General features: G+C 43.1%; 1 protein-coding gene across 1 annotated transcript in view; it reads right to left on the bottom strand.

Annotated features, from left to right (window-relative positions):
- trim44 (tripartite motif containing 44) overlaps window positions 1–17,721 on the bottom strand; it is a 90,114-nt gene that overhangs the window by 54,124 nt on the left and 18,269 nt on the right. The window contains exon 4 of the mRNA XM_061677743.1: window positions 5,151–5,438. Within this exon, the coding sequence (XP_061533727.1) occupies window positions 5,151–5,438 (288 nt within the window). The remainder of the gene's footprint in view (window positions 1–5,150; window positions 5,439–17,721) is intronic.

Raw genomic sequence — 17,721 nt, 5'->3', positions numbered from 1 at the left:
TGGGTAGTCACCGGGGTGTCTTCCCGGTGGGACATGGCAATAACACCTCACCGGGGAGGAATCCTAATCACATGCCCGAGCCACCTCATCTGGCTCCTCTCAATACGGAGGAGCAGCGGCTCTACTCAGAGCTCCTCCCGGATGACCGAGCTTCTTACCCTCTCTCTCTCAGGGAGAGCCCGGACACCCTGCGGAGGAAACTAATTTCGGCCGCTTGTATCCGGGATCTTGTTCTTTCGACCCACAGCTCGTGACCATAGGTGAGCGTAGATCGACCAGTAAATCAAGACCTTCGTCTTTTGGCTTAGCTCCTTCTTCACCGCAACGGACCGATACAAAGTCCGCATCACTGCAGATGCTGCACGATCCACCTGTCGATCTTCCGTTCACTCGTGTACAAGACTCCAAGATATTTGAACTCCTCCACTTGGGGCAGGAGCTCATCCCCGACCCGGAGAGGGCACTCCGCCCTTTTCCGACTGAGGACCATGGTCTCAGATTTGGAGGTACTGATTCTCATCCCAGCCGCTTCACACTCGGCTGCGAACCGTTCCAGTGAGAGTTGGAGATCACGGCTTGATGAAGCCAACAGAACCACATCATCTGCACAAACCAGAGATGCAATACTGAGGTCACCAAAACGGACCCCCTCCACGCCTCGGCTGCGCCTAGAAATTATGAACGGAATCGGTGACAAAGGGCAGCCTTGGCGCAGTCCAACCCTCACCGGAAACGAGTCCGACTTACTGCTTGTAATGCGGACCAAACTTTGACACTGGTCGTACAGGGACGGAACAGCCCGTATCAGGGGGTTCGGCACCCCATACTCCCGAAGCACCCCCCACAGAACTCCCTGAGCGAGATGGACAAACGCCTTCTCCAAGTCCACAAAACACATGTAGATCAGCTCTACACCTTGCCGAGGGTGTAGAGCTGGTCCACTGTTCCACGGCCAGGACAAAAACCACACTGCTCCTCCTGAATCTGAGATTTGACTTCCCGAAGGACCCTCCTTTCCAGCACCCCTTAATAGACCTTACCAGGAAGGCTGAGGAGTGTGAGCCCCCTGTAGTTGGAACCCTTTTAAAAAAAGGGGGACCACCACCCCAGTCAGCCAATCCAGAGGCACTGTCCCCCATGTCCATGCGATGTTGCAGAGCCGTGTCAAACAGGACGGACCCACAACATCCAGAGCCAGGGTTTTGCCACCGAGGAGTTTTTTCACCCCCTCTGTGACCTCAACCCAAGAGATAGAAAAGCCCGCCTCAGAGACCCCAGACTCTGCTTTCTCGTGGGAAGGCATGCCGCTGGAATTGAAGAGGTCTTCGAAGTATTCTCCCCACCGACACACAATGTCCCGAGTCGAGGTCAGCAGAGCCCCATCCCCACTATACACAGTGTTGATGGTACACTGCTTCTCCCTCCTGAGACGCCGGATGGTGGACCAGAATTTCCTCGAAGCCGTTCGGACGTCGTTCTCCATTGCCTCACTGAACTCCTCCCAGGTCCAAGTTTTTGCCTCAGCAACCACCAAAGCTGCATTCAGCTTGGCCAGTCAGTACCCATCAGCTGCCTCAGGAGTCCCACAGGCCAAAAAGGCCCGATAGAGGACTCCTTCTTCAGCTTGACGGCATCCCTCACCGCTGGTAAGCTTGTCTTTATAGAACTAATCTCTGGTTGAACATTAAATGCATTCTTTAACCACAACAAAGCCATTGGTAATGTTTGCTTAAACCTGAATGCAATTTAAAAAAAAATAAATAAATAAATAAATTTACCATCAGTGTTAAAATTTTGCAGACAAGATTGCTGCCCAGTTTTGAAACAATGTCAGTCTTGGAATCGAATGAAAACAGTTAAATTGTCAAGGGTAATGTGTAAAAGTCTAAGGACTATAAGGAATACAAATCACTTTAAAATCTTCCTTGCAGAAATCTCTTTCGATCCAGGGGACCACTTTTTCCCAAGGATCACTTCTGAACGGCATCACAGTTATGTCTATAAGAATTAACAGTGAGCTGGTTGACACAGATGCCCATGTTAGAACACTTCACTACATCAACATGAATTACCTTGTGACAGATTGTGACAAAGGGTTACAAAGCCATTTCTAAAGCATTAGGATTCCAGAAAACCACGGTGGGAGCTATTACCCACAAATGGAGAAAACATGAAACAGTGGTGAACCTTCTCAGTAGTGGTTGGCCTACAAAAATGACCCCAGGAGCACAGTGACGGCTCATGCAGAAGGTCATAAAGCAACCCAGGACAACATCTAAAGAACTCCAGGCTTCCCTTGTGTCAGTTAAGGTCAGTCTTCATGACTCAGTATTAACGAAGAGACTGGGCAAAAATGCCATCCATGACAGAGTTCCAAAGCAAAAACCACTGCTGAATAAAAAGAGCTCACTTGGGCTCTGCAGCAGGACAACGATACAAAACACAATATTAAGTCAACTTCTGAATGGCTTTAAAATGAATAAATGTTTTGGAGTGACCTAGTCAAAGTCTGGACTTGAATCCAACTGAAATGCTGTGGCATGACCTTAAAAAGGCCGGTTATGCTTGAAACCCCTCTATTGTTGCTGAATTAAAAAAAATTCTGTGAGGAAGAGTGGGCCAAAATAGCTCCACAGAGATGTGAAAGACTTATAGAAACCGCTTGATTTCATTTGTTGCTGCTGAGGGTAGCCCAACCATTTATTAGGTTTTGGAGGGCATTACCTTTCCCACACAGGGACAGGTAACTGTGAATAATTTATACAATAATATTCATTCATCTTCCAATCCGCTTATCCTCATTAGGGTCGCAGGGGTGCTGGAGCCCATCCCAGCTATCTTCGGGCGAGAGGCGGGGTACACCCTGAACTGGTCGCCATCCAATCGCAGGGCACATAGAACAAACAGCCATTTGCACTCACATTCACACCGACAGGCAATTTAGAGTCGTCAATCAACCTACCATGCATGTTTTTGGGATGTGGGAGGAAACCGGAGTGCCCGGAGAAAACCCACGGTCCTCAGAACTGTGAGGCAGATGTGCTAACCAGTCATCTCCTGTGCCTCCACAGATTATATATTATAATAATATAATAATTGTTTCTTAATAAATGAAATCACCATTTAAAAACAGCATTTTACGTTGACTTGGGTTATCGTTGTCTGATATTTACCTCTCTTTAATGATCTTAACCATTAAAGTGAGGAAAACATGGGGGGGGGAAAAAGGGAATTTGAAAAGGGGTCAAGTACTTTTCACGGCACTGTATGCATTCAGACATCTCCTATACAGAAACTACCAGTATCATGGATTCATTCAGGAGTGTGATTACAGCAACTTTACTTTCCATCCTTTATTAATCCAACTGATTTGTAAGAAATTTAAACAGCCATTTAACTTGTGCTGTTCCATCTCATCATGTTTAGATGTGCATATACACGTCTGTGTACACATGGGGGCACACACTTATCATTTCTGCCATGTGAGACATTTGTTGTATAATTGTTTAAAAAAAAAACTAATGAATTCAGCTGTGGACACTTTAAAGATGTAATTTCTTGCATAATTATGCACCAACAACAATGTGATAATATATGCTTGACTGTGACGTGTTAAAATGTTTACAACAATGTGACATACATTGGTGTGAAGAAGTATTTGCTCCCTTCCTGATTTCTTAATTTGTTTGCATTTTTATTACACTTAAATGTTTCCCATTATCAAACAAATGTAAATATTAGTCAAAGACAACACAAATAAACACAAAATGCAGTTTTCAAATGGTTTTTATTTTTAAAACATACTGTAACTGTGATTTACCATACCTGAGTTCAATTTCTCTAGCCACACCCAGGCCTGATACTGCTACACCTGTTGTCAAACAAGAAATCGCTTAAATAGGAAATAGGTCACAATAACATCCAAAGAACTGCAGGCCTCACTTGCCTCAGTTTAGGTCATGACTTCACCATAAGAAAGAGACTAGGCAAAAATGACCTACATGGCAGAGTTCCAAAACGAAAACCATTGCTGAGCCAAAAGAACATTAAGGCTGATCTCAATTTTGCCTTAAGACATCCTGATAATCCTCGAGACTTTTGGGAAAATACTCTGTGGTCTGATGAGACAAAAGTTGAACTTTTTGGAAGGTGTGCCATTACATTTGGCATAAAAGTAACACCGCATTTCAGAAAACGAACATCATACCAACATTAAAATTAAAATATGGTGGTGGTGGTATGATGGTCTTTTGCTGCTTCAGGACCTGGAAGACTTTGACCGTGATAAATGGAACCATGAATTCTGCTGTCTACGAACTATCTGTTCGTTACCTCAAGCTGAAACAAACTTGTGTTTTGCAGCAGGACAATGATCCAAAACACACCAGAAAAACAAAATTAAGACTTTGGAGTGGGCTTGTGAAAGTCCTGACCTGAATCCTATTGAGATGCTGTGGCATGACCTTAAAAAAGGTGGTTAATGCTCGGAAAACCTCCAATGTGGCTGAATTACAACAATTCTGCAAAGATGACGAGGCCAAAATTCCTCCACAGCGCTGTACGAGACTCATTGCAAGTTATCGCAAATGCTTGATTGCAGTTGTTGCTGCTAAGGATATCCCAACCAGTTATTAGTTTTAGGGGGCAATCACCTTTTCACACAGAGCCATGTAGGATTAGATTCTCCCCCCCCCCATCCCTTATCATAAAAACCTTCATTTGAAAACTGAATTTTTGTTTACTTGTGTTGTCTTTGACTCATATCTAAATGTTTTGATGGGAAACATTTAAGTCTGACAAACATGCACAAAAATAAATCAGGAGGGGGGAACACATTTTCACACCACTGTACATGGTGCCCAAATGACCATGAACGTTGTTATTTGACCTTTAGAACAATTTCAGGTATTGACATCTGATTTGGCAGTAGTTCCTGAAAAACAAAATCATATGCACAGGACACACCAACCATAACATTTCCAGGCATGGTTGTGCCGGCTGAACAATCATACTTTTGAGAGTCAACTCAGTGATGTACACAATGAGCATCTGTGTCTGACTGTGAGCCTTAGTTTAAGGAGTAGGAGACACAGGATTGGCTGGGCAGTGTACAAGCATACGAAGTGTAATGAGGATTGAGGTACGGTTACCGGTAATTTATGACTTGGTCCTGAGGCTTCTGCGAGGGCCTTTGCTGCCAGTGCAGGACCAATTGTTTCCTTGTCCAACAAGCAAAGCTGCTGTGTAATGCTGGCCATTTCTTCCTGGAGACGCTCAGTTTGAACATTGATCTCCGCAATTTTCTCGGCAGCAGATGCTAATAGGGACGCCTCTTTGAGATCTACAAGGTGTAGGGTCCTCTTTTCTTCCAGATGTACCAATCTGCGAAGTGCATCGAACTGACGGCTCACATACACCTCCAGTTCCACTGCAGACATCTGAGTTATAGTTGAAAGGACAGAGAAGTACAGTTAATTAATACATAACAACCATACTCAGTAATAAAACATGAACCTTAGATTATATATTAGTGTATTTACACAAATAGTGAGGAGAGACTTATTCAACTGCACATGCATCGGTCCTCCCCTATAGGCCTTTATTTGTACTCATATACTTTATATAAAAAATAAACTATGTTAGATTACATTTTATGTCAAGTGCAATTGTAGTTTAAAACAAAATAAAAATGAATATTATGAGGAAATGCCGCAAAATGTCAACCGAGGCCAACTGGATGGAAGTCCTAAAGCTTCCTGTAACATAAACATGGATGCAGACAACATAAAATGCGATCATATACAAGATTCTACTGTAATGCAATCTGCATTTAAGATACCATAATCATGTAAGAACAATCGGTTAGTCTGCACATTTTAAGTAATCTGAGAAATTGTTAAAGTGATGCTGCTTTGGTTAGCAATGACATGAGCAACTGTTTTAGAGTTTAGAGTTTTAATAGGCTATGTACCTAGTAGACTTTACACTGATCTGATCAGACTGATCGGATTGGCCAATAATTTGCATTTGATGCAAATATTGTGATCAGCTGTAATGTGTTAATTTGCCGATCAATCGTTGATCGAATCTGCGAATTAAGACATTATCGCTGACAAAATCTCGTTTACTCCGGGTACATTCCGTGCTGCCGTCTTGTATCTTTGAATTCGAAACAGGGCTCGACTGCCGTCAAAATGGTCACATATGCGATCCTTCTTTCAGTGTGCGCTAGTAAAAAATGTAATCTGGTCGCACTTGCGTAAGTGTATGTTTTAATCCTCCCTCTAACATTAACTGCAGAGGGTACGGATTAATTGAGACCCCCTTAAATTTTTCACTGTTATATTGCAACCATTTGCTAAAATCATTTAAGTTCATTTTTTCCGCATTAATGTACACACAGCACCCCATATTGACAGGGGGAAAAAACTGAATTCTTGAAAATTTTGCAGATTTATTATAAAGGAAAAACTAAAATATCACACAGCCATAAGTATTCAGACCCTTTGCTCAGTATTTAGTAGAAGCACCCTTTTGAGCTCATAGAGCCATGAGTCTTTTTGGAAATGATGGACGTTTTTCACAGCTGGATTTGGGGATACTCTACCATTCCTCCTCGCAGATCCTCTCCATTTCTGTCAGGTTGTATGGTGAACGTTGGAGGACAGCCATTTTCAGGTCTCTTCAGAGATGCTCAATTGGGTTTAAGTCGGGGCTCTGGCTGAGCCAGTCAAAAACAGTCAAAGAGTTGTTCTGAAGCCACTCTGTTATTTTAGCTGTGTGCTTAGTGTCATTGTCTTGTTGGAAGGTGAACCTTCGGCCCAGTCTGAGGTCCTGAGCACTCTGGAGAAGGTTTTCGTCCAGGATATCCCTGTACTTGGCTGCATTCAACTTTCTTTCAATTGCAAACAGTCATCCTGTCCCTACAGCATGATGCCGCCACCACCATGCTTCACTGTTGGGACTGTATTGGACAGGTGATGAGCAGTACCTGGTTTTCTCCACACATACCGCTTAGAATTAAGGCCAAAAAGTTCTATCCTGGTCTCATCAGACCAGAGCATTTTATTTCTCACCATCTTGGAGTCCTTCAGGTGTTTTTTTTTGCAAACTCCATGTGGGTTTTCATGTGTCTTGCACTGAGGAGAGGCTTCCATCGGGCCACCCTGCCATAAAGCCCTGACTGGTGGAGGGCTGCAGTGATGGTTGACTTTCTAGAACGTTCTCCCATCTCCCGACTGCATCTCTGGAGATCAGCCACAGTGATCTTTGGGTTCTTCTTTACCTCTCTCACCAAGGCTCTTCTTCCTGATTGCTCAGTTTGGCCGGACGGCCAACTCTAGGAAGGGTTCTGTTCGCCCCAAACATCTTCCATTTGAGGATTATGGAAGCCACTGTGCTCTTAGGAACCCTAAGTGCAGCAGAACCTTTTTTGTAACCTTGGCCAGATCTGTGCCTTTCCACAATTATGTCTCTGAGCTCTTCAGGCAGTTCCTTTGACCTCATGATTCTCATTTGCTCTGACATGCAATGTGAGCCGTAAGGTCTTATATAGACAGCTGTGTGGCTTTCCTAATAAAGTCCAATCAGTATAATCAAACACAGCTGGACTCAAATGAAGGTGTAGAACCATCTCAAGGATGATCAGAAGAAATGGACAGCACCCAAATAAATATGAGTGTCACAGCAAAGGGTCTGAATACTTATGGCTGTGTGATGTTTCAGTTTTTCTTTTTTAATAAATCTGCAAAAGAAAATTCTGTCAATATGGGGGGCTGTGTGTACATTAATGAGAAAAAAAATTAACTTAAATGATTTTACCAAATGGTGGCAATATAACAAAGAGTGAAACATTTGAGAGAGAGCACCGTTTCGTTATTATAAATGGCTAACGCACTGCCCCCTGGTCACGGCTTAGAGCAAGCCTTGCGTGGCGGAGTGGTCATGAGCTGGAGAAACCCGGTGGTTGCGGAGTGGTCCCCTAAATCATTGGACAAGGAGATGCCGCCGGCAAGGGCGCAGATGGTACTGGTATCCACTCAGATTCATAATGACACCGATCCGTCCCCTCCACTTTTTAATCACTGCCTCTTCCTGAAATTGGATCTCTAACTTGGTAAGGCAGACAAATTTTACAAGCCGAACATGGAATTCATGCTATCTGCTTCTCACTTAAAACACTACTTGTATAGTTAAATGTTTTGTTGTACGTTTGTTAGGCTGGGAAGTGCTGCGAGCACTCAACTCTGGCCTTACGTGTCGGGAGGTTTAAATTCTGATTAAGTGGAAATTGTACACACCATCACCGCATCATGTCATGAGTCTCACTCCCCACACTGTAAAATGTGTTGTTCAACTAAAAACATTATCACACAGATAATTGGAACTTTATCTCTGCTTAGCTAGATACGTCTTGTGACATGTACTCAATACTAGCTGAATTGAAATACCTTCAAAATATTAGTGGAAATAGTTCCATCTTTTTTTTAACTTTGAGGCAACACCTGATTTTTTTATAGTGTGTTTCCAGTGGCTAGGGTCTTTAAAAACAGGTAACCTTTGTAGTGCCTGTTGTATTGTTCAGAAAAAAATAAGAAACAAAAAACTATTAGTGGGGTTTTTTTTTGTGTCCATTTTTTAAATAAAAAAACAAACAAACCAAAGAGGCATGACTTATTGTCTAACACTAAAGGTTGCCACACAGAGCGACGGGGCCCAAACCCATCTGAACTGTCGCGCAGTGTGCGTGGTTTGGCAACTGTGAGTGGCCGATCTGATTGACCCCTGTTTTCATTGCGATTCAAAATTTGAACCACCGTCGCAACGTCGCAGCTTACAGCCAATCAAAATGCACAGAAGCTTTCACTCAAGCTGAAAATACATTTCCGGGTTTTTACACAAACAAGACACCGAACGGCCACCACACCACCTCAAGCCAAATAATTGACATATATAAACCATCAAATATTGTGTTTTCCATCGATATATATATATATATATATATATATATATATATAATTTGTATAATATGCTTACGGCTGCCTCTTCCTTAACTATTATTCTATCTTTTTATGGTTTAAGAAATAAAGTACAATATACTGTCTATCCAGCATCAAACGCCTACACAAGCTCGCTATGCTCCACCCAGAGTGCGTAGCTGGCACAAGGGTGTGTAGAGTCAGATTTGACTTAACTGGAGAATGCGGACAGCCAGAAAAGTGCGCAGATGTACGTCTTTTCTAATTTATGCACAACGGAGAATATGGCCCTAAATATCTAACTCACCATTGTACCATTACTACGAATGCAGTAGTTTTAAAAGTTGGAGCTCTGCGTAAAATAATTGATGCTGATGACAAATAAAACAAAACAATCTCAGTCAGAAGAGCACAGACCTCTACCTCTGTCCTATATGTAACAGTGATGTTGACTCTCCCATTGATCAGAGTTTAAACAAAAAATTACAATAAAAAAATCTTCCAGATTATAACTATTTAACTAACTGCTAGAACAATGCTAATGCTCTACAAAAGGTTTCATTGAAGCATGCATTTTGCGGGGTCAAGTTGGTTTACATACACATTAAGTAAAGACACAACAGACACTATAGTGCTTTAAATTGAGTAAAAGTAATGAAAATGACAAATAATAACATTCCCAGTCACATGATGGAAATCAATAGCTGCACTTTTCAGTCTAGGTTAAACAGCACTAAATGAGACTTAAGTTCCCCTCATTACAATTAGTTTGTGCAGCTATCACCACTCTAATAGGACTCTGGTGAGCATCTCCTCACCAACATGCAGATGACTTCATCGACTTCAGCGAGTATCAGGTCAGCACATTTGATAAGATGATATAATCACCTCTTGCCATAAGTCAAACAAGTGTAATGAGGCAAGGTAATCACTTCCTGGGCAAGGAAAGGGTGATAATTGTTTTATTTGGCTTTATTCTGTTTAGCTTGCTAATTAATCTACATGCATCTCAATATACAAACACAATGTTCCCACTGGTAATGTTTTACGATAACTGCCAAGTTGGAACATTCACCACCACCAGCTATCAATGTTCCGTTGATAGTCAGTAGTGGTAATGCTAATCATGGGGGGGGGGGGGGGGGGGGAAACACACTGTAGTATGTAAACATGTAGTATGAATACAGAAAAACTCACATATGTATGTGAAAAGAAAACATTAAAAAAAAATTAAACTCATCTTAACTCAATTTGATTTAGATAGGACTTTAAAAATAACTGCAGCTGCAAGAAAGTGCTGTACATAAATACAAGTCAAACATAAGACAACTCAACATAGCATAATTGAGACCATCCATCCATCCATTTGCCATACCACTTATCCTCACTAGGGTCGCGGGCAGGCTGGAGCCTATCCCAGCTATCTTCGGGCAAGAGGCGGGGTATACCCTGAACTGGTCGCCAGCCAATCGCAGGGCACAGATAAACAAAAAAACATTCACACTAGCATTTACACCGACAGGCAATTTAGAGTCTTCAATTAACCTACCATGCATGTTTTTGGGATGTGGGAAGAAACCGGAGTACCCGGAGAAAACCCACGCAGGCACGGGGGGAGAACATGCAAACTCCACACAGGCGGGACCAGGATTTGAACTAATTGAGAACATATATAAAACAAAATAAAAAATATGAAACCAGACAAATATAGACCAGTACTTTAACAAGTGAATATTATTTCACAAGACAAAAATGTCTTTATGATGCTGTGGCTAATTGGTAGTTTGAAGCAGAATCCCTGGAGGTAAACTTCATGCATTCCATCTGTAGATGGCGACCGCAGAGGCTCTTTCTATCAGAGCAGGCCATCTGTTTGGGTTTCAAAGACATTTAACTGCTCATTGCCATACCTAGTTAATCGACCTGTTTCCCCACCAAGGATCTTTTTAGTTATGACTCATAACTTACTTACCTCTCAGCCAAATGTCACGATATGAAACACCTCAAAGACCCATCCATCCATCCATCCTTTTTCTACACCGCTTATCCTCACCAGGGTCGCGGGCTGCTGGAGCCTATCCCAGCTATCTTCTTCGGGCGGGAGGCGGGGTACACCCTGAACCGGTCGCCAGCCAATCGCAGACCTCAAAGACCCACGCCATGATTTCGACTTGTATTGTGCATTGATAGTTTAGCCCATCTCTCCTTTAAAAATATATCTTACTTCCTTTTACATATTCGATCTTGTTTCCGCATCCCTCTCGCAAGTGGCAAGTGGAATCATAATTTTTATTATTCACTCTCAATGAGATCAGAGATTTATTCGACAATACCTTGAATGTAGAGGCTATTGGCTGTCAACCAGTTCAGGGTGTACCCCGCTTCTCGCCCGAAGATAGCCGGGATAGGCTCCAGCACCCCCGGGACCCTAGTGAGGATAAGCGGTATGGGAAAATGAATGAATAATTTTTTTGTTTTAAAACACAATTCAGTATATGGCTTGTTTGTTGCACGGCGGGTGGCTGGGTCTCACTAGCTTTAAACCCTTAATGTATTTTTTGCATGTGCATTTTCATTGGCTGTAATCTGTGACATTGCTACACCGTGCAAAACCTGTAAAGCATGTAAACAATGTAAACTAGTTGCTGAACCCTGCACACGGCGCGAGAGTTCAGTCGGGTTCGGCCGCATTGTTCGGTGTGCGGCGGGCATAAGTCGATCTGGTGGCATGGTGGAGTTTGGGACTGGCATAAACCTGCAGCGAGAGATGATGATGATTGTTTGCAGCTGGGTCCCTGCCCTTACACAACGGTCTCCAAAATTGCACACAAACACCCATACGGGAAGGGTCGGGGCTCAAAGAGGAAAGGCAGAAGACCTGACACCTAATGTAAATTTGCCGATCACGTAGTATTTGGACGATGACCAATTTCCGTCAGCACTCGCCGTTGATGATTAGAATTCAAATGTAAAGCAAATCAGATGGCTTTTGGGGATCGGATTTGAACCCTTTTCAAAGACCTTCGTCTTCAGATAGCTCCTCCAGGCAACACTGTGTTGCTATGTTCAGCGTCAACTGGTTATGGATTTTTATCACATTTCCCCTTGTTGTCACTATGCGTTTACATGCCGACCGGAAGTTAACATGCCACACGTTACACCAAACTTCTGCATGCATAGTTGTGTTGCACAAAGTACCGATAGGAGTACCGAACAAAGATATTTTGAAGTAAAAAATAGCACGGTACCAGTTTTTCAACATACCAGTGTTAAAACACACACACACTACAGCGCTCAATTGTGTCTTAAAGGCCAGTACAGAGAAAGATGACGGTCAGGCAATGACTGCCTGTCTGACGACAAGTTACAGAAAGTGTGGAGAGAGGCTTCTGTGTCTCAGTGTGTGTGTGTGTGTGTGTCTGTGTGTGTGTGTGTCTGCTCGACTATGTGCGAGCCGGCGGGAGGAGAACATGGCAAGCTGCCGAGCTGCTGCAGAGTACAGACTCCACTTCCTCATGGAGAAACAAGATGCAAGCGGAATCATTTGCAACTATTCGCTACTACTCGCTCATAGGTATCTTAACACACGTTAGCATTAGCACACATTAGCATGCATGAGCAGCGCACTACACTAACTTTTGCACTAGTAGCACTGTGCGACCAACATTTTCAGTTGGTTCCTCTCAGAGGTCCAGCACCAGCATCTTTTGCTGTACTCCTGCTTTGTTTGCCTTGCCTCCTACCTACCAGAACCTCACAGCTTTTGACCTCATTGCACAACCATATCTGGATTCAACTCCACTGGTTCATGCCTCAACAGATTCAATAAATATTCATGACATAAAACAGCCTTCGTCCCATGTCTTCTCTTGGGTACCTAACAGTAGGAAATCACACACACACAAAAATGTCAGTGATGCACTTTACAACCATGACAGATGACATTTTCAATGGGAGACAGGTCTGGACTGCAGGCAGGCCAGTCTAGTACCCGCACTCTTTTACTACGAAGCCAGGCTGTTGTAACACGTGCAGAATGTGGTTTGCCATTGTCTTGCTAAAATAAGCAGGGGCGTCCAAGAAAAAGACGTTGCTTGGATGGCAGCATCTGTTTCTCCAAAACATGTATGTACCTTTCAGCATTAATGGTGCCTTCACAGATGTGTAAGTTACCCATACCATTGGCACTAACACAGCCCCATACCATCACAGATGCTGGCTTTTGAATTTTGTGCCCATAACAGTCCGGATGGTTCCTTTCCTCTTTGGCCCAGAGGACACAATGTCCACAATTTCCAAAAACAATTTGAAATGTGGACTCGTCGGACAACAGAAGACTTTTCCACTTTGTATCAGTCCATCATTTATTTATTTTTTGTCCTGTTCTGCTTTTCGGTCAAGCAGAATGAAAAATCTGTATCCCTTTTATGGCGGAACAGTTTTACTGTGTCACAGTGTAGTTTTTAAGCTTCCGCTGTGGTATTGTAATTGAGGTTTACTGAGAATCAGACTTGATCAGTCGAACAGAACAAAGTTTCTAGGAGGGAGAGAGAAATGAAGACAAAAGACAAAGCACTAATTGTAAACAGGATGAGAGAAGTAAATCATTACATTATCTACATCAATAAAACATTAAATATGAGTGTTGCATGGGGCTGTAGTGCTACACCCTGTGAGGGAAGGACAGAACAAGATAGAACAGGACAAGGACAGGAGAAGAAGCAGCAGGACAAGGGTCGTGAACTCGGCTGTACAACTGAAGTGTGGTGGCATTAATTATTTAAATTATAAAAGTCTACAGGACGAGAGTATAAGTGAGGGGATACAGAAGTGATTTGCATATTCATTAGTTATTTGTTGCAGTAAGGCCGTGACCCCACACCCAGTGTAAGAGTCCTAGGGTTGTGTGCCTGTGGATACATGCAAGTCAATTGATATCGTTTTACATGCACAAAGACTGAAAGAAGTGTCCTGTAATTGCTGTGGCCGCACCACGGCAGCTGAGGACCCCACCCAATCAATCGAGGGGCGGGATCGGGCCCAGGGGTACACCCGAAAGCAGCCCGGCGGACGGGACACGTCCCACACCGAGGAGCCCAGGGCGGTCCACCGGCCACACCGAGACGCCCTGACAACGGGCCACCCAGCGGGCGCCGCAGGGACCCAATGCCACACCCCACCAACCGTCCCACACGCCCCCCAACCCCACCCCCTCCACACCCAGGAGAGCCAGACGCCCCCAAACCACAGGGCCCGAGATGCAGCCAGTCCCCGCTCAGCCCGAGGGTGGGAGAGTGTCCCTTGTTTGTTGGAAAGGAGGGCGGATCGGGGCACCCGACAAGGGAACGATAATGGGGGGGGGCTGCCAGGCACTACTGCCTAATAGTCACACAGTCGCAGGGGACCGCCCATCTTCCCCACGGGAAGAGGGGGAAAAAAAAAAAAAAAAAGTCCCACCCCCACAGACTCCGGAACAGCAAATACAGGGACAAGAGGAGAAGATCCCCACACCATGCAAACCAATCTAAAATGTGTGAAAATAAAAAGAAATAAATAGAATAATAAAACAACAACAACCTCGACAACAAAGAATATAGAATCCCATTGCTTACTTTCGCACTTATGAAAATAGTCTTGCTATTGTCAAATGTCAGATGGCACCCTACTCAGGCAAAGGAATCAAGAGTCTAGATTTAGCATGTTGAGGAAAGGTGACCAGCGATCTACGTATATGTGGAATTGATTTTTTCGTTCTGCTGATATTTTTTCTAACGCAATATATGATGAGATTTAGCCACTGATTGATGTTAATAGCTAATTAGTTTTTCCAGTTTAATAGAATTGTTTTCTTAGCGATAGCTAACGCGACAAGTAATGATTGTGAATATTTATTAGGGAGGTCAATTATGCTTAAGTCGGCAAGTATGCACAATCTTGGGGAAAGTGGAATCCTGCAGTTTAAAATATACGAGAGTTTTTGTAGAACCGAAGACCAAAAGCATTGAATTGGTGTAAATTCCCATATGGCATGAAAATAGGTGTCTGGGGTATTTTTGGTGCATTGCACACATATATTAGATGGAGAGAAAAGTGTGTTCTATGGAGCACTTGATATTGTATAAGCTGTCGATTTGTGTTTTTTGTCATTCTAAGCCAGCGGTGCCCAAACTTTTTTTCCCCAAGAGCTACTTTTCAAGCAGCCAACCTCCCGCGATCTACCTTTTTTTGGGGGTGTGGGGGCCGCGACCATGTCTCCGGTTTGAGAGCGCAGAGCGCTACCAGTGAGCTAAATTTCTGGGGCGCCGACACAGCTCAGCACCAATATATGTTGATGTACCTTGCATCACCGCATGAGCCAATCTGGCACATCACAACATAATTAACAATGTACATTTTTTTGTCATTACCTGAGTTTACACCGATGGCTTGCACTGAAGTGAATCAGCCAGGGATGCGTAGTCAGTGCCGTATTTTCCATGCACAGTCCTAAAATGCCGCTCCACATTTCCGTTCTTTGGTAATGCGATGGCAGACTGGCAGATGAGGGATACACATTTCGATAATGTCATCGTGAAAAAATACTCCTCATCCCATTCCGTATGAAAGTAGTAAGTTTTTGTCTTCTTACTTGGTCCAGCTCCCCCACTCATTTTTATAACCTTTCTTAAGTTTAAGAGAAAAAACCGATAGATAAAAATTGGAGGTAACTCACTGACTAGCCTGTCAGTTTTGACACAGTTGGCGCCGTTGTTTGCGCATCTGCAGTTACCTTTTAGCAGCGCTGTTTGCGCATGTGCGTGACCTAAGTGTCAGAAAAATTCTGATATTATGGATTATATATGTATATCAATCAAGCAACGGGATGGACGATAGGCTGATGTCTTTTTTTTTTATGTCACGTGATGTCATGCGATCGACCAATACTACCTTCGCGATCGACGCATTGAGCACCCCTATTCTAAACGTATTATTACAAATCTGTATCCAGTAGCTACGGTCAGCAGACATGGATAGGTCTTCTTCCCATTTTGTGATTGGTAAGTGTATTGATTTATTACATTAAATTAATTGATAAACTTTTGAGATATTTCTTTTACTTTGCGGGAGTAGCTTCATTATTTGCTTGACAAACTCCGGCAGTTCGAGGGTGGTGTGGAGTGTTGATATTTTTTTTTTATTATTGCTGCTTTTAATTTATTGTATTGAAGAACGTTTCCGGCTGTCATTTGGAATTCTTGGACCAGTTCATCATGTGTCCTAAAAACATTATTGTTAAATAGTTGTTTTAGGTGGTTAATTCCATGTTGTTCCCATGTGCTACAATGAAGGGGTATATTATTAATTTCGAAATCTGGATTATGACAGATTGGGAGGTATTTGAGATCCTGTCGATTCTAAACTTTTCCACCAAGCCATTAAGGTGGATGCGATTATTGGATTCTTGAAATATTTATGGCGTTTTGGTAGTTTGATGTTGTTGCAGTCTGTTTGCTCCAATTCTAGCCAAGAATCACACTCCTCACTGTGGTGCAACCTTTTGATGAGGTATTGTAATTGCTTAGCTAAATAATAGTGTTTAAAGTTGGGAGCATTTCGGCTTCCCTCCTGTTTACTTTTCTGAAGACTAGATAGACTGATTCTACTTTTCCTATTTTTGGAATAAAAATGTATTACAGAAGAATCTAAGGTTTGAAACAATTTAAATGTGGTCTGAAATGGAATCATTGAAAATAAATAATTTATTTGAGGTAAGGTTTTCATTTTTATTGTAGCTATTCTTATTATTATTCCAGCATCTTAAATCCATTTTAGATGAGCTCGGGCCCAGAGAAGCCGGCGGCGTTTCTGGGTGTTGTTGATAAATGGCTTTTGCTTTGCATAGTAGAGTTTCAAGTTGCACCTACAGATGTAGCGTCGAACTGTATTGACTGACATTGGTTTTCTGAAGTGTTCCTGAGCCCATGTGGTGATATCCTTCCACATTGATGTCGGTTTTTGATACAGTGCTGCCTGAGGGATCAAAGGTCACGGTCATTCAATGTTGGTTTTCGGCCTTGTCGCTTACATGCAGTGATTTCTCCAGATTCTCTGAACCTTTTGATGATATTATGGACCGTAGATGATGAAATCCCGAAATTCCTTGCAATTGTACATTGAGGAACATTGTCCGTAAGCTGTTCGACTATTTTCTCACATACTTGTTCACAAAGAGGTATACCTCGCCCCATCTTTGCTTGTGAATGACTGAGCAAATCAGGGAAGCTCCTTTTATACCCAATCATGGCATCCACCTGTTCCCAATTAGCCTGTTCACCTGTGGGATGTTCCAAACAAGTGTTTGAGGAGCATTCCTCAACTTTTTCAGTCTTTTTTGCCACCTGTTCCAGCTTTTTTGGAACGTGTTGCAGCCATAAAATTGTAAGTTAATGATTATTTGGTGGCACGGTGGACGACTGGAAATATTTATTAGAGCGTCAGCCTCACAGTTCTGAGGACCCGGGTTCAATCCCCTGCCCCGCCAGTGTGGAGTTTGCATGTTCTCCCCGTGCCTGCGTGGGTTTTCTCCGGGCACTCCGGTTTCCTCCCACATCCCAAAAAACATGCATTCATTGGAGACTCTAAATTGCCCGTAGGCATGACTGTTAGTGCGAATGGTTGTTTCTTTCTATGTGCCCTGCAATTGGCTGGCAACCAGTTCAGGTTGTACCCCGCCTCCTGCCCGATGACAGCTGGGATAGGCTCC

This window comes from Phycodurus eques, chromosome 5, assembly GCF_024500275.1.
Source record: "Phycodurus eques isolate BA_2022a chromosome 5, UOR_Pequ_1.1, whole genome shotgun sequence".
Classification (NCBI taxonomy): Eukaryota; Metazoa; Chordata; class Actinopteri; order Syngnathiformes; family Syngnathidae; genus Phycodurus; species Phycodurus eques.
Note: the sequence above shows the minus strand (reverse complement) of the source record. Positions and strands in the feature narration are given on the sequence as shown.